Here is a 27,565-nt window from a genome sequence, read left to right on the forward strand (position 1 = left end):
CTGCCCCAGCCTTGCCATGTCAGGTGCTGCCAGGCACCCTCTGAGACAACAAACCCCATTCCAGGAGCAGGAAGGAACTGATGGTGTCCAGTGTCCCCTTGTTTATTACCAGCAGGCAGGACACCAGCACCTCTCCTGCTGGGTATGAGACCCAAAGATGCACAAAAAGCCAGGAGAAGCCATGGCCTTGTGCCTGTCTCCTTGTGTCAGCAGACCAGAACAGGTCACCACTGCCCCTTTTCCCTAAAGAGATAAAGATGTGCCCCCCTCACATGGGTATAACCATGGCATTTGTACCTTTGGTCAGTCCTTGTTAGTAACTGTGGAACTGCAGACACACAGTTTGTCTTTCTGTTTTTTCTTCTCCAGCATGAATCTCACTTTCTGTCAAGATTTCAAATATATTAGTACCTTTTTGGGCCAATTCTGGCTTCCAAATGCAGAGTGGGGTGAGCACAGCAGGAGTCTCTCTCCCTGTTGTCCTCTCTCTAGGAGAATTCCTTTTTCTGGAATATTGTTTTTAATATATATTATGTAAGTTGCAATGAGAAGATTCATGAAAGCACATGAGTGCTTTTTTGCAGTTTTGCAGAAAATTCAGTGTTGCTGGGATGCTCAAAGAGCCCACCAGACCCTGCAGATGGCATCCCAAATTTTAATTTTAATAATTTTTCTTTTCAAGGCTACTTTACACAAACTACATTATAAAGTCATTAGCACAGAGTTCAGACTCTATATAATCCTTGAGACTCATGTGGATTTGCAGAATGATGCTGGTAGTCAGGAGAAAGGTTTATAATTAAAATACAAGAATCATAATTTCCATTGATATTTTTCTAAATTAATTTGTTCATATCTGTATTTCTGTATCATTGATCACATTTTAGAAAAAAAATCTGCCAAACTTGTTAAGTCTCAATACTCTGCTAATGATAGATTAAGCACTTCTAACAAGTGCAGCCAGTGTATTCAATGAAGATCTAAATATAATTACACTGTACACCTGAGCTCCATTTCAACTTCTCTTCCTGTCCTGGAATATAATTAGGATGGAGCCTTGGGGACACACTCACTGCTAACCAAAATCTCAATGACCTTGCTGGGGTCAAAGCAGATGTCAAGTCACAACTGAATATGAGGCACTGACTCTAAGAATAGATTCAAATTTCCACTGTTATGTTCAGTCATGATGTGAATGAAGCTACCAAGAAAATACTACAGATCTCAAAGACAAAGTAGTCCTTAAAATAATTTTCAAAAAATAATCTTAAGGCTAACAGGAGACAGTGATGATAATTGAGATCTAAATTGAGAAAATTTAGTTATTTTCTTTTTCTGCATGCTGTGTTAGAGCTAGGTTGGTGGTTAATGACTAATTTACATTTCCTGGTTTATAACCCTTTAAAAACAGTTATTCTGCAGGGTCAGTGAGTTTGGGAGACTCAGAAAGTTGTGGTTCAGCCTCCTGCTCCAGCAGTGGCATCTGTGCTAAAGCTCCAGTTCTCCAGGCCTTGGGAGTGCCACTGCAGAACAGGACAGCCATGCTGTGTCTGGGACGTGCAGATGTGTCCCTGCCTGCACCTCCTCACCTGAAAAGCAGCTCCTCTCCCTGCTGAGCCTGCACTGCCTCAAACCACATCTCTGGTGCTTCTCCTTGTGTCAGGGCTCGCCACAGAACCAGGTCAGTGGTGGGTGGAGGCTCCAGAGGGACAGAGAATGCAGCCAGTAATCAGCTGCATGATCGTGCAGCCGTTTGTAAGGAGATGCTGGTGCCCACCGCTTGCTCCGTAGGTAAAGAGGAGATCTGGCAGCTACTTTGGATCTCCCAGGACTCAGGCTGGCCCAGCAGAGCCCAGGCAGCTCAACCACAGGCTTCATGGGCAAGGAAAGCAATGAAGAGTCTGGGAATTTGCTCAGCACTGAGGTGTTTCAGGTGTCTGCAATAAACACAATTCAATATAGCACATTGTAAACTGCTAAACTGATAAAATCATCAGTCTAAGTTTAGTGCAGGACTAAACTACTTTCTTCTGGGTGCAGATCTCTTGTAGATCTTTTCCAGCAAATAGAGGCTGCTTTAAGAGTGCCATTTCCCTTGAAGTTGTGATTAGCATTTATTTCCCCATGCTAGAGTTAAATTTAGCACTAGATCTACTTGTTTTTTAAAACTACTTTTTTAAAACTAGGAACTTACCAAATCTTCAGATTTTTCTTCATAGAACTAACCAGGAATTAATAAAATGCTCTTTGAAAGTGGCAATATTCTATTCACATTTTTCAATTACAATAATTGCAATTCTAATACTACAGACTATTAAATTTCAATATATCTGACATGATACGGATTTATTAATATGGAATTAAAACAATTCCTCTGAGTGGGACTTCGAATATGATTTCTTACTGAGATTAGGTATTCTTTAAGAAACTGGATAAAAAACACTTACATGTATTTTGGGCTAAGCTGCTTATTCATTAATAATAATCAAATTAATAGAACATATCAATTTATTTCAGATCTATAAAATACAAATCTAAAAATATCATTTTACAGACAATATTCACCATTTAGTTTATATTTTAGTATGATCTAAAGCATATCTTTCACAGAATAATAATGTAACAGAATAACAAAATAGTCTACATTTTAACCTTAGAGATTTTCTTAACTGGAGTCTACCATTTACATCAAAAATACTTGTGCACAGTAAACAATTAAACATCTACATTTCAAGAATAGATTGGCTACATCTCATAACTGAGACACCGATTACAGTACATTTATTAAAAATCCTTCAAGAATGCACTCAGTTATAGCAGTAGTTAAAATCATAACAGTTCTGTGAAATGATCAAAGCAAACGATAACAGAATTTTAAAATTCAGTTAATCAATTATCCGTAATGTAAAGCCCACATAACATTACAATGAAGGAAGAAATTACATGGGCACAAGTGCAAAAAAGCAATATTATAAGCCATCTTCTCTCTTTGGTAACAATCAATTAGCAAGAAGTATACCATAATAATTCAAGTCAAAGACTAATACAGGCTATATGTCTTTTTCCTTTCCTACCATAGGCCGACTTGATTTGAAGGCAATCTACACCAGAGAGTTAAAATTCTACTTAACACTCCCCATTTTTCCTCTTTTAAGTTTAAATATTGAAATTAAAGACAAGGGGTTGTTTTCTTTCATAAATAGCTTTTCAGTAGTATTGTTTCTTCAGGAATTTAAAAATAAATAGCAAAATATACACAACTTCAAAGATTACATTTAATTCCTTCTAGGTATATCCTGAAAATATATTACCAAGGAATAAATAACTTTGGGTTTTTCAGATATTTGGTAAGGTGTCAATTACTCTTAGATAAGGAGTTTTCTCTGAGAGATAAGGAAGTACCATTGCTTTTTCTACAAAGCTTTTCCTATACAGGTGGAATTTTAATAACTTTACACAAAGAATATAATCTGTAATACAATATGGATGTTACCCACTAAAAAGTACAGTAAAAAAAATCTTTCAAAATTAAACCTTCAGAACTTCATGTTCAAATCTGAGGAACTTCCCAGTAACTATGAAGCTCTCCTGGCAGTCAAGATTGGTTGTGTGAGGAGGTTACAGTAACAGTAAGGCAATTTCCTCCAATGGCAGAGCCAAAGCTCTTTTCTACTGACAACATATTAAAAATCCAGAAAGGACAAAATGTTGAGGAAGGGACAACAGAAAAGGATGTAGATGAACATTTATGTCTAAACCATCCTGAGATACATATGGATTGTCTACAGAGATTTCACTCTAACCATAGATTTTATATAAATTCTGGTTTTGAAGGACTTGACCCTCATGAACAATTAAGGTCATAGGGGTAGGTTATCATCTTACTCAACCTCCTCCTTATATTTATCTGAAATTATTGCTAAAGAAAGAAAAGAAATATCCAAGCCAAAACAGCAAAGGAACTAAAAGAATCCAGCAACTTGAAGTGTCATTAGAAATGGAAAAAAAAAATTATCTGCAGGAAGATCTTCTGGAGGGGCAGAGTAAAGTCCTTGCCTTTTTACAAGATCCATTTAAGCTGCCAGAAGAGTAAAGGCAATTTTGACTGCTCATTTATTCATAATTCAGAAATAACATGTAGGTTCAGTAACCTCCTATTCACACCCACAGTTAATTTACATAAAATATTAAGCAGAATGCTTTTCTACTCCTTGTTTGATTCCAAGCACAAGATGCAAAAACCAGTTAAACTGCACTGTCCAGCCCTTATCTCTGCAAACCTCTATCTGATCAAGAAAATGCTTTTTGGCATCTTCTTCACTTTTCCCTACTGTCAGTGCTTCCCTGATATACTCAATATCTTCTTTGCTGGTTAATTGGGGCATTCCAGTCATCAGCATCATGGAGAACAGGATGATCAGCAGGTTTGTGTGGTGTCGGAGAGCTAAATAAGCCTTCACACATACATCCTGTGAGAGAGAAGGGTTCTTTGTTAATTGAGGAGATGGATTGAGAGGGATGGTGTAGGAACTTCACAGGACTCTTATTAACCAATGCCATTCAATCACTCAAGTGTCAGTGACAGGAGACCCAACAGAGCCATTCAACTGAGCTGAAACGTGACACAAACTTCTGCACCTGCTGCTCAGTGTAACTTCATTCACCACAGCTTGGGGCAACCAGAACTGTTTGGGTGTGCAACAAACAGCTCTTAATACTACATTAATTACCAAAGCATAAAACCTTAGCCTCACCAGAATTTCACAAGAATTTCTCTACCATATAACCTCTTCCTGTGGCTGTTGAAAGAGACAGCAATAATTCACTGTCTTCCTTTCCTGTTGGGATGTTCCCATTTAAAGACTGTGGCTGGCAAGTGAGACTGAACAAAGCAGCACCTCCAGGGGATTGCCCTTCATTTTCTCTAGATGCCTATTAACTGTGCAGTGGTGACGGATTATTTAACAGGGAAGATTTTCAGCCTTGGTGTTCTAAGGAATTTTGCTAGCTGACAGCTCTAGTCTTCAGGCACTCTGCCTTGCTGGAGGATTTCTATCACTGTGCACTGTCATTCTGGATTCCAAAGGAGTTTTTTTAGAGCCTTTTCATTTCCATGTATAAATAATCTGTGCTTAACAACAGAACTTTTAGAAGAGTGGCGTTTCTGCAGCTTGGAAAAACATGCAATGCTTTAAAAACAATTACTTCCTGCTAAGAGACTAATACATAAACTGAAATTATTACTTCTTATATTAAATTTATAACTCATTTACTAGCAGAAATAATTACAATGCAATGAAGACATCAATCATCAATCAACTAGAAATTGGGTCTGCAATGCAGTAATGTAAAAAGATGAAAAATTTTCCAAAAAGGTTGTTATTATTTAAACCACAGCTGAAGCAATGCTAATTTTTACCCAATTAAATATTCAATTTAACCTTTCAACAGCTGTATATTAAGCTTTTGAATAATACTTGGGAAATCCAAGTATTTTAATGTAAACTTCCAACAAATCCTAACAGCCCTCTAAAACACAGGGTATTTTTTACAAGATACATGGGTTTTTTCTTCTTCTCTGAAATAGGAAGAAGTGCACAAATAATCTTAACATCTATCACTGTTTACATCAGCAACACCAGGACACCCAACTAGACAGGTTAGGAAAATACAAAGGAAGGAAGATGATACATTGAAGATCTGTCTGTACAATTTCTTTTTTTAGTATTGCCTGGGAACTTAAATCTTTTACTCTATTCCCAAATAAATTCTGTTCTGAAATAAGATCATACTTATGAACACCAGTGTCAGTTTAGCTCTAGCACAGCAAAAGATTAAATGCAATGGTCAAAGCACAGTTTACAACAGAAAACACAATCACCTTATCACAGGGAATAGCTTCTCTCCATAATAGCAGGAGAAAAATTTTTAAAAAGAAATTTTACTTATGTATTCTCAACTTCAAACAGAGAAATCTTGTCACAAGAGTTAGTCTGTGTTTTGTTACCCTTGAAAGAGATGAAAGGTCTTTATAGTTATATCAAAGAAGGTTTTACATTTCTGTATGGATGATGTATCTCACTGCTTTGGGTGTCTGAGACAGAAAAACAATTATGCAGTCAAGAAAAACCTGGGATCACTGCAACTCACAGGCAATCCTTCCAGGAATTCAAAAGATTTAAAAATCTGCATCTGTCTGTAACAGTTATTTATTCAGACAGGAACTGGATGTGGTTTTGCATTAGAATCTTCCAAGAAAAGGAATTTTTACACTTCTGAGAGAGGCGGCGAGAACCAAAAATAGCCCAGACGATAGGTGTGTGTCAAGGGCACATGTTTACTGTGGGATTGAGAAGAAAGCTGCTAACTCATCTAAAGCCAGAGGCAAAATGAGAGGAGCTGAGGAGAAACCAAAATCCCATTGCCCAACAGGAAAGAAAAAAAATAACAATAATTCTGAAAGCCTGAAACTGTCATAATTATTATTATCCTAAAATCCAGGCATTTTTATAATACAAAGTGTCCAAGTTCTGTTACATAGGCCATCCCTTCCCTGTACAGTATACTGCAAATAAGTATTTCTCAGTGATGAATTGGATACCCTTCTATTTTCTGTCACCTTTAATTACAAAATCTCATGTGTTTGATTGTCAAACAAATAAATTCACTCTTCTGCAGTGAACTTTGGTCAAAGTTATTTGCCATTTTAACCTTCTCCATCATCTGCAATATGAGCTCTGGCTAACACATCTACATGGACTATGTCCAGTGAATAACAAAGAAATAAAATTTTGTAAAAGTAGATTATTAAGTTAAAAAAAAAAACCAAAGACTGTAAAAAACAAAGGAGTCTTCTGAAGTACAAACTGTTTTAATGTAGTGAAATACAAAATAATGAGAGATGTTCTTAAAAATTAATGAAGGCTAAATGCTGAGACTTTCCATTAATACATGAGTGAGTCAGCAGGCAGACTGAATGAATCCCTCAATATTAGGAAATATGATGAAACAAGCCAACTGAAAAGTGAAACTACAATTTTGGGGTTTTTTTAAACTCTGGCCATGTAATTAAAACACATACATTTTTTTATAGCCAAATATGTAATGCAAATCTTGCTCTGTGTTACTTTTTTACTTGTATAGAAGTATTTTTCTTTTTACTGTTCTTTGAGACAGAAAAGACTTTTAATGTACTACTGCAATAGTGGTATATAAACAGTAGCTATTTGCAGCAGAACTACACATGAACTTGCATTTTTTGGTCAGTTCATTGTTGTCTGTGCCTAAACCATGTCACTAAAAATGCCCAGGTCTGCCACCACCATCACAGCTCACAACAGTAAAAGCACATTAATCACCTTTTATCTGGCTAAGGACACAAGTGGAAATGACATTGGTGCTATCACAGCATTCCTAAACAGTGCATTAGTGGGATGGTAGCAGTACTTAGAAATTAGTACCAGAGAAACAAAAAGTTGATTTAGTCTAACCCAGGACTCCATGATGGAGGTATGATGTATTGAAGAGAGACCAAACTTACTTCTGACTGATTTTGGTATTTGGGCTGCTGAAGCAAATATATATATATATATATATATATATATATGTTTATATATATATATGTTTATATATATATATGTTTTCATATATATGTTCATATATATATGTTTTCATATATATGATCCATATATATGAAAACAACTTTACCTCACTGCAGACACCTTTCAATTCTCCACACTTTTAGCACACTTTCATGGTTATAACTATTTTCTGCTTCCAGAACAGAGGTCTTCTTTGAAATTACACACCCCAGACTGGTGTTTCAGTCCCACACTTGTGCATGACTTAACAGCTGTAGGAACAGCATCATTGTTGTACACAGCACAGCTCACAGGCTTCCCTGAGAGCATGGGCTCAGCATTCCCTTCCCATGTAGTTCCCTTCCCACAGTAGTTCCAACCCATGGCAAACCCCACCCTAACATATTTTGATCTACAAGTCCCCTTCAAAACATTTCCACTGTGATATAGGCAGTCCTGGCAAAAATGAAGATTCAAAGATTGCAGCTGGTTCTTTAATTATTTTCAGAAGTTTCAAAGATCTTTGGTTCTTCTTTGCATGGGTCCTCTCCACACATGGCCTCTCCCTTTTGACTGTCTCTGGTGGACAATGTGATTTGTCCTATCATAAGAATACTGTAAGGTGGGAATTGCAAGAGGATCCAAATGGATCCCCATCCCTGGCAGGGGAGCCTGCAGGATGTGTCCAGCCCAAAGATGGGGAACACTCATTTTTGGATGAGTGAGTAAAAGCACTGAGATGCAGTCACATATGGAGACAAAATGCTGAAGTAACTGCATATGTGTTCAAAGGGACATAGTCACCACCCACCAGGAAGAACCTTAATTAGGTACTTGGAAAAACAGACTCCATACTGGACTAGTTCACCCACAAGGAATCCAAACCATGAAATTCAGGCTTTGGCTTTGACTCACTCTACAGAAGAATTTTTCTTTTACTATCATAAGGAACCTGCTTTCTAAATCAGACACTTTACTCAAAGTCTCTAAAGACCTCAGACATACATGTACTTTTGACCAACCATGCTCTCATTCATTTCATTAAACACAGGAACTGCATACTAAACTCCCTCTTTGACCAGGTTCTACACTAGCTCAAATAATCACAACTGGTTTGAAAGCACTAAATTTCAATTAGAAGCAACAGAACAGGTTTTTAATGCCATTTCTTTCACAGTTAAATCTATCCATCCACTTCACAAACCACCATCTGAGATAGCTTAGGTCTCTACAGATTTTTACTCAGATGCAGCAGTCCAAGCCCCAGAACTCAAGGGCAGAATCAGGAGGGAATAAGGCTGCCCAAGCCAGCTGATGAATGCCTCACACCTGCTCATACTCCACAGAGGCTCTGCTTAGAGCCATGAGCTTCTTCTAATTGCACCAACACTGAAGCCTTCTGCAAAGTGTTTTCAATCAAGAGAAGAAACAAAGAAAGAACTGCTTATCTGGTCTGCTGCTAATGAGCTTTTCAATGTGCCTTTGTGAATGTTTGAATTCTAGTTCCCATAATTGTACAGATAATTTTTTCTCTTAGTTGGGCCTAAAATATCCCGGAATCGTATTACAATTCGGTACATTTTATTAACATAATACCCAGGAGCCTAGATCTTTGAAAATCAAGGCACTAATGTTCATTTTAGAGGGTAAAAAAAAACATTGCTTAATCAATTTGCAGTTAGATTCCCATTCTTTTACCTGAAATTTGTGGAAATGGAGACTTGTCTTCTTTCCAGAAGTTCCCATGACATACAGAAAATCTGGAGTCAGCACAAAAGGAACTCTCTCCTTATTAATTCCAAGGAAGCTTTTATAATTCCCAAGAATATGGCCAAAATCAATATGGAAAAGGTTACCTTCATAAAGAGAAGAAGAAGTCACATTCAGACAAATACAACAAACTGCTAAGAACACTTAGGTGTATTCACAGGAGTTCCAACCCCTTTTTTGGGTATATATGATCACTCTTAAGTTCAGCAGAAAAGACTATTTTCTTTCTTTTTCTGGGAAATAAATAATTCTGTCCTCTTAGCAAAATTACTTTTTGTTTATCTTTGGCAGTTGTTAAAAGTCTGGCAGAAGCTGTTGTACTATCTAAACATACACTCACAGCTTCTCAAAAATCAACCAAGGAAAGCTTGTGCCTCATACCCGTAACAATCAGAGCATCACTACACGGAAAAGGCTTGGGGGTTATGTTTCAAATACCCATGGGATTCTGGCACTACCCATCTCCTTGGCAAATGTCATTGACTAGCACATGCTTTCTCCTCACAGACCTTCATTAGTGATTTCTAAACCACTCTGTGTGTTCCAAGTCTGCATTGTCACCCTTTGGATAGCTTTGAGAGAGTAGCAGGGCATCAGTTCCCACAAAAGCAATGAAAGCCTCTCCTTTTAAGGGTCACTACACCTACAGGACTGGAGTGTGCTGCTACACTCAACATTACTTTATTACTTTCACTGGCACTCAGGAAATGGATACAATAGTATGGTTACTTAAAAACACAGATTTGTAGTAGTGGCATCTTTATAAAAAAAGATAAAACATCGAATTATATAAGATGATACTTAACAGTGATCTGTAGGTGGAATATCCTTAAACATTCCAGATTTTAAGCCAGCTTTCAAGTTCCCCCAGCCTACCAAACCTGAGTCTCTGCAGACCTCTCAGACTGAGATCCTTCTGGCCCCTGAGGCTCAAGAGAGATCCTTTTAAAGACTCTGAGGCAAACCTGCTCATGACCACAACAGAACCACACCTCTTTTTCAGTTTCTGTCTATTGACCTGTGCCTCATGTTCTGCTCGTGGGAACACCACCACATTATATTATATATAATGTTGAAATTAAAGCATTTCTTAGTCACTTCTTCCCCAAGGGCTTCTGCTGAACTTTTTTACTGTAGTCTTCAATTAGATAATTTCTGCCTTCAGGGTACTTCTCTCCAGCCTTCAACTGATAAAACTTTAATATAATCAATAATAAATATTCAGCCTTCTAACTATTTTCTATCTTCTACCAGAGACTAATTATGAAGTGAGAAGATTGTGAAACTAAAAGTGAATTCCTTAGACTAAATAAAACTCCTCCATATGTACTGATTGTTCAGGGGTTATTTCCATAGGTAAGTAAAATTAAGGATGAAACAATGTGCAGCTACAGAAGTAACTCCCAAAGTTTATAATACAAAAAACCTGTGAGTTTCTTCAGGAGGATATAGCCATCCCACAGATTTTAGTAGGTAAAAAAACCACTCCATGTACACTTATTTCCTAAAATTTTTTACAACAGTACACAAAGCAATTACATTCTTCAGAAGTGAAAACAGTCCAGCAACATCTGAATTCTGACAGAATTCAGTTCCACTGAACACTGTGAGAATCATAGCCACACATCAGATAGATGAACAGCCGCCTGCTTTATAAAGTTTTTTGGTGTTCAGACCTTAGATGTAGACAGTAAAAAAAAACTTGGTTTACATTTCTAATGACTTAGTTTGTATGAAATGCTCCTTGGAAAATAATGGCATTTTAAATGATAGATATCTCCAGAATGTATGAAGGCCAACAGGGGTGAAAATACATTTCAATGTTACTTGACCTTGTAAGCACCACTGACAGAACTGGTTTGTGGTCTCTTCATTCATTGTTAAATGCACTATTTATTAAAATGAAACATAAATCTAATGAAGTATAGACAGTCTGCACATCTATGAAATTCTCAAAAAAACAACTCACCTGTTTCTGTAATCATGATGTTGTCATTGTGCCTGTCTCCTATTCCAAGTACAAAGGTTGCCACACAGTATCCAGCACAAGAATAAACAAATCTTTCCACAGCTGCCTGAAACTAAAAATAAATCTTAGAGATGTTAAATACTTCAATGCTAGGCACTAAATGCAACCATTCTCAAAGTTATGTACCTGTTTAAATGTATCTATCACCAGTTAGGCAAACTGTCTTATAAAATACAGCACTGCACAGCAGAGACCAAGATCACAGCCCTGCACTGCACCCCCTGTGCTGGCTCTATCCCTCAGCACAGAAAAGCAGCATAGAGCAGCTCACACATTCTGAGGAAAGAAATGTGGCAGAAAGCTGCAGTGGGTCAGTGGATGTACACAAGCAAAGGAGTTGTGAGTACCCAAACCTGCACCTGAATCCTCTAAAACCACATTGCCTTTCAGTGCTCTTAGATGTCCTCTCAACCTGCTCCTCATGTATCACTTCTAACTTCCATTGATAAAGGAGTGATTTCAGAAGCATCCTGTCTCCCAGGAGCTTGGCTGCCAGCTGGATGCTAAAGGCTCATTCACAGACACCCGCAGCTGAGTGCAGGGAAAATGAATGGATTTTTCAAAACCCCACAAGTAACAAACACAAACATATGGGCTCAATGCTCCTAAATTAGTAGGGTGCAATTAAAAATCCTTCCTAAAAATTCAAAGAACTCACCTTCTCTTCAATCATGCATCTTTCCTTGAGCCACTGGTTTAGTATTTCATCCTTAAATGCACCAGTGTTTCCAACTGTACTCTGTTGAATTTTGGCAATTGTTGTAGCATCTTTCACAATTTCGATCATTCCTTAAGAAAATAAGGAAAGGGTTAGAAGAAGTTATTAAATTTTTATCAATTCATATTAAAAATATTAAAAATAAATTTTAAATTGTGTTTAAAAAGCAATTGCAGATCTTTATAGGTTGTTAGCAGAAATTTATTTGAGAAGGAGCAATGGTTCTTGTTCATTCCCAGCTGAAACCAACCAGAGTTCATAAAGAGCCTGGCATCAAAATTCCTCCTCTTTTAAAATGGATGTATCACATGATGAGTGGGGACTCACTGCACAAAGCTTTTCCCAAGGAGAGGGAATATTCCTGCCCCGATCCCAATTCACATTTTCCCCAGCTTCTCTCCAACCTCACAAATACAAGGAGCTGAAGAAAAGCTTTCATTTTGCTGCAGTCTAGGAATGCAAGTCTTGCCAGGGCTGTGACAGAGGAATAGAGCTGGCCCTCCTGCAGTAAATCCAATTTAAGCTTAAGTGTGCATATACCCAGAAAGCTCAGAAATACCAGTGCACAGCGAGGTACAGCACTGGGATTGCTGGTGGAAAGCCCTGGTTGTCAGGGGCATGGGGTCTGTCCCTGAACTGAACAGACCCTTGCCAAGGCACACTGGCACATCCCAGCAATACCGTGCAGAAACAGGGCCTTGTCCTGCTCGTGCCAGCATGGCATGTGACAGAGAGAAAGCTAGAGGGAAATGCAGAAACAGAGGCTGCAACACAACCCTGCACTGTAGCCAAGACTAGCAAATGCAGTCCAGGCTGGGCATGCCTATATGGGGGAAAGTCAGATTTTAATTGAATTTATTTGGCAATTGGAAATTTTATTTTTTCCCCTCTGGTTCAAGTTCAACAGTGTCTTCTAGCTTCAGCTCCAGTTCAGAGACAAGCAAGCAAACAAAAATACCCATTTCTCTCCAAAGCAATTCAAAGCAGCTTCTGAGCTGGTTTCAATTTAACTCTGTTAAATTGATAATTTAACAGAGTTAAATTGAACCAGATAAATAACCAGATAAATTTGGTTATCTGGTTAACCAGATAAATTTATTTCTATTCATAATCCCACCCTTTTGCAATTACTGAATTATGTGCAAATTTTCCTGTAACAGAGTAACAACACAGCAATCTCTTCCTGCCCTCTCTGCATGGCTGAATTCATGGCTGAATACCCCTGGAGGTATTTTCTTCTGTCCTTACAGTGGCCTGGATATGTTTGCCATAAAATTATGGTAGAAATATGACCTCCAAAACCCACCACCAAGACCACCAAATTAAAAAGCTTTGCATTTTGATCTCTGCTTGTCAAACTGGTGTTTTTCTCCTAGGTGTGAGCTCCAGCTCCCATTCCAGCTGTTGGAAAAGCTTTCCCTGCCTGTGCTCACCAATCTCCCTCTGCCGGCCAAGAGCTCCTTGATGGCGGGGGAGCAGAGCTGGCTCAGGAGGTGCCAAGGACAGCAGCTCTCAGCTGGGCTGCATCCAGCTGGGAGGGAGTGCAGCAGGAAATGCACCATGCAGTGTGTGTCTGGGGCTCTGTGGTGACTCTTCTAAGAGGCAGCTTGAACTTCTTAATTTCGGCAGTGATGCTGCACAGTAAGCAGTGGTAATTGCCTCACAGAGCCAGGAACATATGGACATGTCAAAGGGAGGAAGAGCAGGGTGTGACCTTTTACCAGTGATACAGAGAAGAGAAAGTCCATCCTACAGAGGCCTGCTTGGCAGCAGCAGTGGAAAGGACAGATTTGCTTCCAAAATTACAAACTGCACTGGATGCAATGTCTTTAACAGAATGAGAATGCTCTATGCAGGAGGGGGTGCCAGCCCCAGATGTAAGACACCTGTTTCTCTGTGCTCAGTGTAGAGTGGGGTACTGTCCTTGTGCCAATACACAGAAACTGCCCAAGTTCCATAGAAGCACTAAGAGGGAGAGAAGAAGCAGCCTGGAAGAAGACCACATGTGAATACTGTGAAAGAACATTTGCATGCCACTACTCTTTGGTTCTGCTCCAAACAAGCATAAGCTCTACATCAAAGTGTGCCACATTGGGCATTACTAATTTAGGCTGCAGGTATTCTCAGCAAAAAAGCAGGAGTGTTAATATGATTAACCATGCCCCTGCTGTGGTGCTAAAAGGATGCTAAATTCTTACATCTCTCCCATGTCTATAGGAAAATCAAATATTATTTCCCTGAGACAGAAGAATGGGGAATCAATTAAGAATTCATGAAAGAATAACAGAAATCTGTAACTCAAGTATGAAAATGCTAGAACCACTAGCAGAATTCCTCCTTCTTCCTTCCCTTTTTCAATACATTACATTGTCTTGAGATAATTTTAAACCAAATTAAATCAGATCCTAAAAAGCTCTCTAAAAATTAGGTTTAACACTTCTAAAGAAGAGAAATCCTCCCAACTTTCCTTATATTTATAGTTAGTTAGCATTTTGATGTACAATTTTCCATTTCCTTTATTATTAAAATTCTATCAATAAATATAATTCAATTTTAAAACATTTATATTAGGAGAAAAGAAACTCTCTTATGTCATGCTACCAGGTATTTAATCAGTGAGTTTGGATTTTCTGAGTTACCATGAAATCAAAAGGATATTAAAAAATTTCATGTGGCAATGGATTTTAGAGAGGAAGTACATTAATTAGTATATTAAAGAGTTATAAAGAGTCTTCATTTTATTGGGATTTCTTACTTGATTTCTTTCACCACAAGTTCTGAAAAATTGATAATCTCTGCTGCAGGAACTAATGCCCAGTGAGAAATATTACCTGAGTATCCTGTTATGTGGTATAGGGTATGAAGCTTTAAGTCACGAAAAAATATAAATGTTTTGCTCTTTATTTTATTCCTATCAACACATTAAAATACATAAGTCACTCACTTCACTGACATTTCATACTAAATGTTGTTATTAAAGAGGAGCTTGCAGCACAAGCCAAGCCATTGCACAGGAATCACAGCCAGTAAACAGCTCTGCTACAGCTCAAGGAAGGGCAGAAACCACTGCCAAGCTGCACCTGAAGACTGCTCACAGAAAGTGCAATAAACTGCTGCTTACCTCAGGACTGCAGCACATATTAGAATAGTTCTCCCAGATCATCTGTAAATATGGTATTTTGAATTTCTAATCACAGTAAGTGTGATCACATACCTATTTTGTTCCCTGTAGAAATGCAACCATATGGCAACAAACAGAGGTCCAAGGATTCTGCTTCCCAAATGGATTCCATAATTCGAAGAATCTAGTAAAAACAAATATGGCTAAGTTATTTCAAATTATTTGAACATTACAGATTACTCATACAAGTAACACTTTTAAGACTTCTAAGATGGGGCTAAACTTACTTTGCTATTTGATTAAGAGATACATACAGAAAGTGTGCAGCCATTCAAGATAATCAGTTATAGAACCAGGCTTTATATTTCTTCATCTGTTCTGCAACCAGGAGATCTTTACTCTTCTATAAAGTATTAATAAATATATTATATGATTTCTACATAAGGTGAGATTGAATGTGTTAGCAAGGTGAGATTGAATGTGTTAGCCCACTTTTCCCCATTAATACCTCCAAAAGCCCTAACAAACCAGTTGTCTGAAACAGGAGTGATGCTAGCTACTGATTTTTCATTTGCTAACTTCACCCATTGCATAAATAAATGATAAAAACACTCCATCAGAGAAACAGGGCATCTTGCACTAAGTAAGATTCTGTCTCTAGTGTCATGGACATATTTTCTGAAAAATACTTTTGCTAGGATTTTTCTCCTGAGAAGCTGAGAGGCCTCAGAAACAAAATGTAAACAATAATTATCTGCTGCTGTGGAATGCAACAGGTGCATCTGTGATTGGTCTCATGTGGATTGTTTCTACTTGATGATCAATCACAGTCCAGCTGTCTCGGACTCTCTGGTCAGTCACAAGATTTTATTATCATTCCTTTCTTTTCTAGCCTTCTGATGAAATCCTTTCTCTTTCTTTAGTGTAGTTTTAGAATATAATTTTCTTTTAATATAATATATATCATAAAATAATAAATCAGCCTTCTGAAACATGGAGTCAAGATTCTCATCTCTTCCCTCATCCTGGGACCCCTGCAAACACTGCCACAGTCTAGAACACAAAAATGTGAAATATGTATGGCATATGGCAGGAAAAGCCAGGGTAACAGTATACACTGTGTCTGGCTGGGATGAAGCTCCTTTTCTTCAGAGCAGCTTGTAGTGTGCTGTGGTTTAGGGGGTGACCAAAGCAGTGCTGGGAACACACTGATGTATCCGTGTCCCAGCTGAACAGTGTCTGCTGAGTGCCAAGGCTGCCAGTTTCTCACCCACCTCACTGTTGACTAGACTGAGGTGCACAAGAGATTGGGAGGGGACACAACCAGGCAGATGACCTGAACCAACCAAAGAAATACTCCATGCTGAACAATGTCATGCTCAGCAATAAAACAGGGAGCAAGGGCTTATGTAGGTTCACCATCTTTTGTGCAGGGACTGGCTGGGAACTGGTCCACCCATGGGATATGGAGTGACTGCCTTAGCATCCCTTGTTTTGTTTTCCTTCTTGGTTCTTCCACTTCTCCTTTGCTTTTTAAACCACCTTTAGCTCAATTCACAAATTTTCTTGCTCCTCCTCTTTTTCCATCCCACCAGGGTTAATCCATAACACAGTACAACAAAGATGAGCCAGTGCTGATGTCAGCCTTGCCATAGAGTTTTAAATACAAAAGACAACCTTGCATTTCACATGGTCAGTGAAGACAAGGTATTCACACTTTGGAAAAGCAAATTTTAAAGTATTTTAAAATATACATGCTATCTTTGTAAGGTTTAGCTCTCATACCTGTAAAATTAGCATGTCCTGACGGAGGTCATCTCCATGTTTGAAGATGATGCCTATGGTTTCATTTGACAGAGCTGTTGGATCTGCACATTTAAATTCAAGCCAGAGGGGTTTCTTCTTGGACGCCATTACTTTACATTTTTCTATCTGTGAAAGACACATTTACTGTTTCCTGATGCCAACCCAAGAAACCTTTTTAACAGAATAGTTTACCAGCTTCCACTCAGCTACCACAAACAACACACACTGAAAGCAGATGTAAAGGATGGAGTTCAGTTGCCACACAAAGCCTCTCTGAACCTGCACAACTTTAACCACTGTTCATGATAAAGGAAAAAGTGTATTTTAACTCTCCAAAACTGGATTTAGCTTGCTTCAGACAAATTTAAAACAGGAATAGAGATTCTGACAAACCTGGAAAATACGGACCTTCACAACTGCACTTTGGCAGGTGCTTTGCAAAACCAGAACATAATCATTGTCCAATGCAATTTACCACATCATCCACCCTTCTGACTTCTAGCAACTACATTCCAGATTGCTTGATTCGATTCCCTTAGCAATTTCTTCAAATTCATGGGGGAAATGGCATTTTTGAAACTAATTTAATGTAATCATTCATAAGATGATAGATTCCCTATTTAGTTTTATTACATTTTCAATACTGATAAATTCAGACTTGAAACTGCAGTATTTAAAATGTTTTTTTCATTTATTATGGCTAAGACAACTGTAGTATGTCTTACTTTCTATTCTGGAATTCCTGATTCATTGTTGAACATTTCTATGTACAATAAAGCCATCTAAAATTTAAAAAAAAAAAAAAGCAAGTGCACATCAGTGTTTGAGAGCAGATAGAATTCATGATGTAGGAGTATTTTAGTATATTCATATTTCATCTACTGAAATTCTGAGCCTGTAGTTTTAAACAAAATAGTTTTTACCATCCTTATTTTCAAAAAGGAAAGAACTTTTAAAATCTTCAAACTTATTTGAAACTCCGATTTTGTTTCTAATATTTGGTTTAGACTTAAAAAATTTTAGGTTTTGAAGATTATGGACAAACAGTACTTGTTAGAATGAACATTAAATGAAAGCTTAGTTGGTTTTACCAAACGTTTTTATTCATATAGTTTGGAAAAAGAAAAGCTAACCCATCCATTTTTGGACATAGCTACCTTCCTTTGTAAATCTATTGTTTTGTTCATCTAGGAAGGTTCTGGTAGGACTGAATATTTCCTAAGTGAAGGAAAACTAGAAAATCCAGATAAATATTTTTTATTTTAAAACCTACTTTCTGTCAAGCTGTTGATGATTTCTGTACCAAAAAACAACAACAACAACAACAACAACAACAACAACAAAAAAAAACTAAAGAGAATATACATAGTATTTACGAAATCACAAATTACTTCTGAATAAGAAATGTCTGAATTGGCTTCTGTACTGGCAGTGCTCCAGCCATGCTCACCTGAAAGGTGTTTCATTATCTCAGATTGAAGACAGACCAGCTTATAGCCTGTCTTCCAAGGCACAGGTTTATTTAAAAGAATCAATGCCTGAACAATTGGCAATTCCTAAAATTGGATGGTTTGTCTGTCCTTAGCTAGGAGAAAATTAAGGGGTTCTTTCCTTGCAGGGTCCTTGCTGCACATGAAGTGAGTCCAAGGATCTTGACTGTTCTTCTTTACCTCACATTGCATTTTAGATGCACGATCCAATTTCCTCTCACTACACATCTGCTGATCTATGAATCTTTTTTTAACTCTGAGTCAACATACACAATTGCAATCTCACCACAAAACTGAAGGCAGCAATATAGAAAAACCCAAGTGTTTCTTAATGTATTTCTAAGAAAATCATAATGTACTTTCTAACAAAACCAACACAGAGATACTGAAAAATCAGAAATAGCTGAGGCAGATATTTTTTGTCAGTATGATGAAGGTCTGGACCCAAACCTAGTGACAGATATGAATCAGGATAAGACAGAGAAAGTAACTGGAAGAATGGAAACTGAATATCCCAAAGCCCCTGAATCAGATAAGAGTTTTATACAGTTATTTAATTTAAAAAAAAAAAGTCAGTTACCTGGTTAAATCTTGCACTCAAATAATGGAAAAAGAAAAGTATAATTGCCATTTAATGATTAGGATTTCATGGTTTATTGCAATTTTTTTTAGCACATGGTGGCATGTTTTTACATTTAGAAAAATAATAATACCTCTGGGAACAAAAACCTACTGAGTCCATGCAATGTCACTGTGTCCACACAAAAATAAGACCTTTTGACATATTAGCAAACTTTTTACCAAGAGATACATACTTGCAAATATTTTTTTCTTTAAAAATTATTTGTATGAAGTCAGAATATACTTACCACTAGTGCTCCTGCTCTTAGCCCAGGATCATATGGAACTCTAAAACTTTCTGGAAGTTTACTGCCCTGTAATTTTTCAAGCTTTTGTCTCAGCTGTGCAATAACTGCAATTACAAGAAAGAAAACACAATGAAATCAAACACTGGAAGGCAAAAAGGTCATAGGTAATCAAATTCATCAAGCATTATACTTTGGCTAAAAAGCTCTGTTTAGCTGCCATTTTAAATTGCTTTCCTCCTGATTCAAGGAATGGAGGAAAACTCTTTAATTTGCACTATAAATGGCCAGGGTTGTTTCAGATACCTAAATGCAAAGTCTTCAAACACCTCAGAAGTCTTGTGCCTTCTCTGCAGTATTAGAAACACTGAACAGTAAGAGTTTACATTAAAAAGTCAGCTTTTGTTTAAAAAACAAAACACAGTACAACACACCAAAAAGTATTTTCCCTCATAACTGACAAGAAATGCAGACAGACTCATGGCTTTTGAATTCTGGAATCAATTGCTCTGTAACCATAAGGAGACAAACTACAGAGACACTGAATTTCCTATCCTCCTAAAACTGGTTTCACAGTGCAGCCTTCTTAATCTCACATTCCTGTAAGAAGAAATTTTGCTGTATACTTTTATGAACAAGAATTTTTAATGATCATAACTTAATGCAATCTCTTAATTAATAAAACCTCAAGCTCCAGAATCTTCAACTTAGAATAGTACAGATTATACAATGCATGATGTATTTTTTTCACCTCAGCCAGTGAGTGTCAGCAGCATAAGCAATACACTACTGATTACCCTGCATTAGGACAAAGACCTGAACACTGTCCTAAAGGAAATTGTAGCTACACAGCAGAGGATGTATATACATGTAAAGTAATTTTGTATATAAAAATCAAAGAGAAAAAAAAATCCTACTGATCAAGATAAACATGGAGCTGGATATGTAAAATAGAATCACAGAATCATGGATTAGTTTGGGTTGGACAGGACCATTAAAGGCTATCTAGTCAATCCTCCTGCAATGAGCAGGGACATCTTCAACTCAACTTGCTCAGAGCCCCATCCAACCTGACCTTGAATATTTCCAGGCATGGAAGCATGGGACATTTCTACCACCCTAGGCAACCTGTTCCAGAGTGCCAACACCCTCATCAAAAAAAAAAAAAAAAAAAAAAAAAAAAAAGACAAAAAGAAAAAAAAGAAAAAATGTGTAGTAAGAATCTGTCCTCCTTAAGTTTAAAACCATTAACCCTTGTCCTATCACTACAGGCCCTACTAAAAAGTTTGTCCCTGTAAGCTCTGACAGGCTGATGTTAGGTCTCCTGAGCCTTCTCCAGGCTGAACAATCCTCACAGGAGAGGTGTTCCAGCCCTGCCATTGTTTTTGTGACTCTCCTCTGGACTCACTCCAGCAGATCCATGTCTTTCCTGTCCTGGGAGGCCCAGAGCTGGATGCAGTATTCCACATGGAATACTGCATTCCCACATTCACAGGGGCTGTGTAGAGGGGCAGAATCATCTCCCTTGACCTGCTGCCTATGTTATTTTTGATGCAGCCCAAGACACAGACTTTTTGGGCTCTTAGTGTACATTAGACAAAAATCGGGACAGTTCAAAAACTGCTATCAAATTAAGAAAGTCAAGCCAAATGAATTGGCTGACAACTCACAGAACACAAATGTTACACCTGTCCTAGAGGGTTTTAGAAAAGAACTACTAGCAGTGCCTGGTAACTAACACAGTATCTCTTCTGGTAAAAAGTGAATCTAGCAGCAATATACAGGAGCTAACAAGTGGGCTTTAAAATTAGACACTTTTCAAAAAAATACCTCAAGAATCCCAAACCCAAACAAACAATAACACAAAAACAAACCAATCAAACAAAAAAACCCTAACAACTCCACCCTGCCCTCTCAAAAGCACCTAAGTTATAGTAACTTGGATAATTAAACAGCTTTCTAAAATATAACTATAGATTTCCTAGACAGCTATCTAGGAAAGTTTCTGTTTACAGTTTACTGTTAGAGTTTACTGTTAGCTCAGTAAGTCTCCTCATTGCAATGTGATGTAATGTAATTTGAAAACTAAGCAAACCAACTGAAGCTACAAAAGATTAGGAATAGCTGATTTTACAACACAAGTAAAGGCACTCGCTAAAACCACTTTCAAGTTGATCTGGCTCAAGAACAAGGTGTTGTGCATTTTAAGCAATGAAACAGCTGCATAGACACATTCTTGGGAAAAAAATCATCTAGCTCAGAGGGTGATGAAAGCAGATAATCCCATGCAAGATGTAATATTATCATCTTATGAATTTATTTATTTATTATTGCTTGCTCTCTTCAAATACAAGCAAAGGGATTACAGTGAAAAGTGAAAGAAACAGTTTGACCACGTTTGCTATTGGAATAGTATGGACCTAGCAGGAAGGAATTTGTTCTTTTCAGAAAATCCACAAACATTGGAGAAATATATATACAAGAATAAGATGAGACTGCATGACAGAATGAAATGGAACAGGATAAAACATTCAGACTGAAAATATGAACAACGATGAACTTAGAAATGTTGGGACAAAAAAGAAGCAATAACCGACAGAATAAATTTTTGGATATACATTTTTAAAAATATAAGAAGAAGAGAGTGCCTGTAGAAAAAATTATGTCCTCAATACTCAGAGAATAAATTACATTAGATATAGAATTATTAGGACACTCCACAGTTTCAGGAAGCCTTATTCAGTGAAAATGTCAATTATATAAGTCATCTTTCAGTGTTCTGCTGTACATTACATCCAAAGATTCTTTAACTTCAAAACCTGGTGGGTGTTAATATGATTGCTTTCTCTTGAAGCTTTTCTTCTTTGCCCACATATCCTTCAAAGATAATGTATTATAGAATCCACTGCTCTTACAGACATGTACATCTGCAAGGTTGTATAGTTTCTTTCTAAAATATGCAATTCTGACTAAATACATTTTGGTTATAGAATATTTTAAGAAAAAATTAGGAAGTTGTTTAGAAAAAGTGTTTTATATGGGGCTCCAGTAAGTATCTTAACTCACACTATGTGGTAACATAACAGATTTTACACTATATATTGAAGAATAAATGCATATTTTCTTCTAATCTCTTTTGAAACACCACCACAGTTACTTCTGTATAACCAGAGTGGAAAAGCTTTCCCATCCAAGGACTTCCTGGCCTGGAGCATACCAGGCTGAACATGCAGGAAAAGGTGGTCTCTCTACAGCTTTTAGAACTTTAATACTGTCATGCATCCTCTTGCACTTACTCCCAACACCAAGCAAGCAACAGGAATGAGGATAAACAAGCTTTTAGGAAAGCTGGGGGTGGGGGGAAAGGCAGGCAAAACCCAGAGGTAAAGAGGCACTGCATAACCCTATTGTGGCTTCCAAAGCAGTGCTTGCAAGAACTGGAAATAACAATACAGTATCTGTCTGACAGGACTGCTCAAAGCCACGCCCTGTACATTCACCCCTGATCCACCAGATACTTCCATGGCATAGCAGAGGCTGGACTGGATTCCTCCCTGACCTTCCTGCCAAAAATCTTCCAGTGAGAGTTTGGAGGAAGGCTGTATTTCTTGGCAAGTCTCACTTTTAATTTCCAGTTAATATTTGTGTCTTTTTTCAGCACTGGCATTCAGCTGAAGTACAAGAACTTATCTGTTTCCCAGTTGGCATGGTTTGAGGTTCAAGAAGATAAGCCAAAGCCTGGGAAAATACTGGGTGACTAGAACATTGATATTCTTCCCCTTTTGGGGTGAAATGAGCAAACAAATCTATTACTGGTTCAATCATTATTAACTTACAGTCACATTTTAAAGGAAGTAAAAATTATGCCCTTTGTCAGCAATTTATCCCCAATTTTCTTAATGAACAGTACAATTTGCTGCCTAGTTTTTCACATCTGAAGAGAAAAAAACAACATTAACAACAAAGAAATGCCTGTAAGCAAATACCTTGAGAAGTAACATCATACTTTTCTGCAGAAACTGATTTAATCTCCATTGTGACTTTATGCAGCAATTCAATTACTTGAACCTGCTTCATGAAATCGTGCAGCATTGCTTTTCCACAGCCCCTAAGGTAGGCTTCAAGGATGACTGCAAACCTCTGTTGGTAGTGCATGGACTGGGCAATTTCGCTTCTTAAGAACCAAAACAAGAAGTGACCAATTCTTTTGTTCTGCAGGTAAAGAAAAACACTACAAATTAGCATTCATTTCTTGACAAAGGGTTTCAATAATGCCAGCAACTTTAGCATAAGTTGGCTATATTTTGAAGTACTTACTCTCAAACCACGTTTCAGCAAAAATCTGGCCAATGCACTGTCATGATATGGCTCAAATTTCACAGCCTGAATGATACAAACATAAAAGAAATGTTGTTAACAAATTTAAGATCCCACTGCTTACACTTAAGCAGTGACATCTGGGCTGCTGCAAGAGTAGAAAATGTGTAACAAAGCAGGTCTTTTTGAGGCTTCTCTGTCTGTTTCAAGAAGCACATTTTGTTTGCAACAGGTTTTTTTCAGGTTTATTATTAATGTGACAACTCCCTAACCACAGAGTCCAACCTGAGCATATGCAGAAAGCAACGTCATTCTTGGCAAAAGCCAGCAAGATCAGAAACCAGCTTGCAGTATGACTGATACTGAGAATGCTTGAAATGATTACTGACAGATGGAATAATGTGCTTGTAATAGCTCTTAAATAAAATGTTTCAATAATAAAATACTGATTTTGGTCAACATTCACCACTTCGAGACTAGGGCATCAGGATTCCCTGGTGGGTTCCCCAAAAAAAACAGGATACAGGAGCAGCTTTTCAGAGTACTTACCTGGCCTTTATTCCATAAATGAATGACAGATTAAAAGCTCTGATACACATCCTGCAATAATGAAGTACAATTAAGAGGAAGACTTCACCAGAGCTTTTTTTTTACTGACTGTGAAAACAGATGTATTTTTTCTCCTTCAAGAGCTGCTCCCCTCCACCCAAGCCCACAGACATTTCCAAGCTACTGCCAAAAAAGGGGGTGAGAGGAGAAAGCCAACAACTATTTTCAAGTGCCAGTAATGGAATTTTTTTTTTGTTGTTGTTGTTATTCTCCATCCCAATAACCAACCAGAAAACCATCACACTTCCAGATTCTGGGTAGTACCAGGAAACTTCTCCACTTCAACTCATTTTTCCAGCAGCTTCTTTCATGCTGCTTGCGGAATTCAAACTTACAGAAGGTTTGTATACAGATTAATGGTGGAAAAAAGTATGCACTTATATCCCACAGAAACAAAGGAGAAATAAGAAGCATACAATCTATGAATCAGAGTCACAAAATCCCTGTCATGGACTAAGGGGGTTGGTGAATGGCTTCAGGTTCTGGAAACAGAGTGCCAGGAAGCAGCCTGTAGGGAGATTAGGGGAAAACAAAGGGATGTGCAGAGAGCTGGGTGCATGTAGTATGCTCAGCTTTCAGAAGCAACAAAGTATGCAAACCTCTAGCAACAGTTATTCAACAGAATATAATGGCTCTTTCAAGATCACTGTGGTCTGCAGCTTGCAAAGAAGCAACCAAGCCATCAGCAAAGGTCTGCTAAATTCATCAAACAAATCTTAGTTTTATAAACTCTTACAAATACTGTGGCACATAGTTGCATTTTTATTATTAAAATATCAACATGATTTCTGAAATGCAAATCATTCTGTGGGTTTAATCAAAAGAAAAAAACAATTAAGTCAAATTTCCAATGAAGCAGCTTATAAAAATGTCACAAAGACACGTTCTATCTAGCTGCTGGCTAAGAGACAGACAAGAAAGCTAAGCACCAGACAGACAAAAAAGGCAAGCACCAGACTTGGCCTTCTCCTGTATCATAATTCTGCAAGAACTGTCTTGACTGTCTGCAGTACTGTTTTATATCCCCAAACAACATCATCTTATTTAGGAAAGACAATGAGAATTTACAAATATAACAATATATAGATTCTTTTACTTTGTGTATGAGATTATGAGGTATGAAGGGTTTTTAATAAAAATTAATTTTCACTGCAGTAAGGTGCCCAAAAGCAATAATTAACACATAAATTCAAATGGATTTTCTTACAGTTCCAAGAAAGCCTATTATAAACCTCACTCTGGTATATACTACGCCTGATGTTCACATAACCTTGAAAAACAAGTTAAGACTGAAATACAGCCAAACAACCAACCATTACTTCAAAACAAAACCTCCTTATTGAACTTGCAAATATATTTCAACATAAAATAATATTAAAAAATCCATTACGACCATCCTCATTGAGCTGATGTTTTAGATAATTATTTTTAACAGTCCAGCCATTTTTTCTTCACAAAGTCAAATATCAGCTTTTGCACAGCAACAATAAAAGCTGGCCATTAAAAAAATGTCTGCTGGCACTGACCTGTGTGTACTTTTTCCTTGTCAGTTCAGCAGAAGGCTTTTACTCACTGCCACATACATGCAGCACAGCCATCAGTGTTTATCTTAAAAAGAATTTTGTTGCATTTTAACTATCCTATCCATGGTTTATCAACTGTACACAGAAGAACAGACATTATAAGAAGCTCAACAGGTTGATTTATGGTGTGGCTGCTTCTATTAGAAATAACCTGTGGGGAAGTAAAATGCTTGATTTCTAACTCTAAAGAGGAAAAAAATGGGAATATCCTGCACAGAGTGAAATAAGCCACAGAGCTTTCATAGAGGTGTGCATTTGAAAAGTGACAACCATTTGCAGAAGAGATGCATCCACTGGAGCAGAGGTATGGCCAACATCCATTCTCTGAAAAATGTAGATTTTAAATACACTGTCATACCAAAACTTTGCTGCAGAATGCTGACAGCTTATGTTCCATAGTTAGCTAAGAAATAAAGACAGGGAAAGCAGCAGAGAGGTAAAAGTTGGAATGTAGCATGTTTTTCATTTTTAAGGATGGTAAGCTCATTATTTCTTACAACATCTCTAACTAAAAATGACACAGTGAAGTTAAGGCACTATGATTTTATGCTACAGTATTTTATTTAACTGTTAGAAAGGTTTATTCTTTTTAAAACTCACCAGATTTGGACTTCCTGAAAACAAACAATTTTTTTTAAAGATGGAAACAACCCCAGTATTTCCCCTATTTTCTCAGGCATTTTGATAGCAACCAATCATCACCCCAAACTCCTAATTTAGATATAAAAAAAAGTGAATAAAATTGCTGAGCCACATGTAGACAGCAAAAGCTCAGAAGCCAAGCATATATATAGCAGCAGCAACGTGGGAGGCCCAATGAGGTAACCGCAGCGACTCCTTTGGTTAATGCAGAAGTGCATAAATTCTGCCTCATCTTCAGACAAGCAAAGACAGGACTAAAAAGGCTTTGTTTAAAGCACTGCTAATGTGCAGCAAAATCTGAAATACTAACTTCATTGTCCTGGGATTCTGAGCTCTCTCTGAAGCTGCAGAAATAAAAAGCTGCTACCCCAGCTGCAGTAGTTCCTTTTTTTTTTTTTTTTAATTTTGAATGTTGTCCTATGATTCTTTGAAAAAAAGGATTTCCTGCTCTGAGGGATACCAGCCTTTCCATGCAAAACAGAGCCCCACCTGGCTCCAGAGGCTGTGCTTACCAAGAAGAACACAAGGTTACATCTTCCATCAGACACCAGAGGAGACTTTGCCACTGCCAAGTGAAGGCATTGTGTTGAGAGAAAAGCAACCAAACCAAGTTTGAAGGTTTATATCAGTTTCTTGTGTAACTGATACAAACCTTCCCAATGTTTGATCTGGCAGATGTGCACACACAAAGTCCTTCAAATCTATACAGCAGTGATCCCTTGCCATTAGAACCACAATTTTGTACTCAAGTTCCCAGAAGGACTTCATCTTAGTATGTAGTCCTATCAACTCTTGAGCTACTTTCAAAATTTAGTGTGTGGGGGGGGAGTTTCTAGAAAAATTTGCTCCCCTAAACAGCACAAGGCTGAAGTTGCTGCAACATACTGTGTAATTACACTGGCATTCTCGACCTAAAACCCAACCCCAGATTTTGCTTCAGGCCTTGCCCATGTCAACATCTGCATTTACTTTCTTTCTATCTACACTCTTTCTAAACTATCAGTAAAGTCAGTCAATGACTCTTCAGTGCTGTG

General features: G+C 37.6%; 1 protein-coding gene across 4 annotated transcripts in view; it reads right to left on the reverse strand.

Annotated features, from left to right (window-relative positions):
- Positions 1-2,490: 2,490 nt before the first annotated feature.
- The window catches only part of PIK3CG (phosphatidylinositol-4,5-bisphosphate 3-kinase catalytic subunit gamma), a 33,893-nt gene continuing 8,818 nt past the window's right edge, over positions 2,491-27,565 (reverse strand). For all 4 annotated transcript variants that reach the window (XM_071423922.1, XM_071423920.1, XM_071423919.1 and 1 more), the window contains 9 exons: positions 23,698-23,763; positions 23,367-23,592; positions 19,384-19,487; positions 17,004-17,150; positions 15,312-15,402; positions 12,038-12,168; positions 11,320-11,431; positions 9,279-9,436; positions 2,491-4,469 (listed from right to left, as the gene is read on the reverse strand). In XM_071423922.1, the coding sequence (XP_071280023.1) occupies positions 4,188-4,469; positions 9,279-9,436; positions 11,320-11,431; positions 12,038-12,168; positions 15,312-15,402; positions 17,004-17,150; positions 19,384-19,487; positions 23,367-23,592; positions 23,698-23,763 (1,317 nt within the window). In that variant the 3' untranslated portion in view covers positions 2,491-4,187. The remainder of the gene's footprint in view (positions 4,470-9,278; positions 9,437-11,319; positions 11,432-12,037; positions 12,169-15,311; positions 15,403-17,003; positions 17,151-19,383; positions 19,488-23,366; positions 23,593-23,697; positions 23,764-27,565) is intronic.

This window comes from Agelaius tricolor, unplaced genomic scaffold (genome assembly GCF_023055355.1).
Source record: "Agelaius tricolor isolate 1412-34295 unplaced genomic scaffold, bAgeTri1.0.p SCAF_3, whole genome shotgun sequence".
NCBI lineage: Eukaryota > Metazoa > Chordata > Aves > Passeriformes > Icteridae > Agelaius > Agelaius tricolor.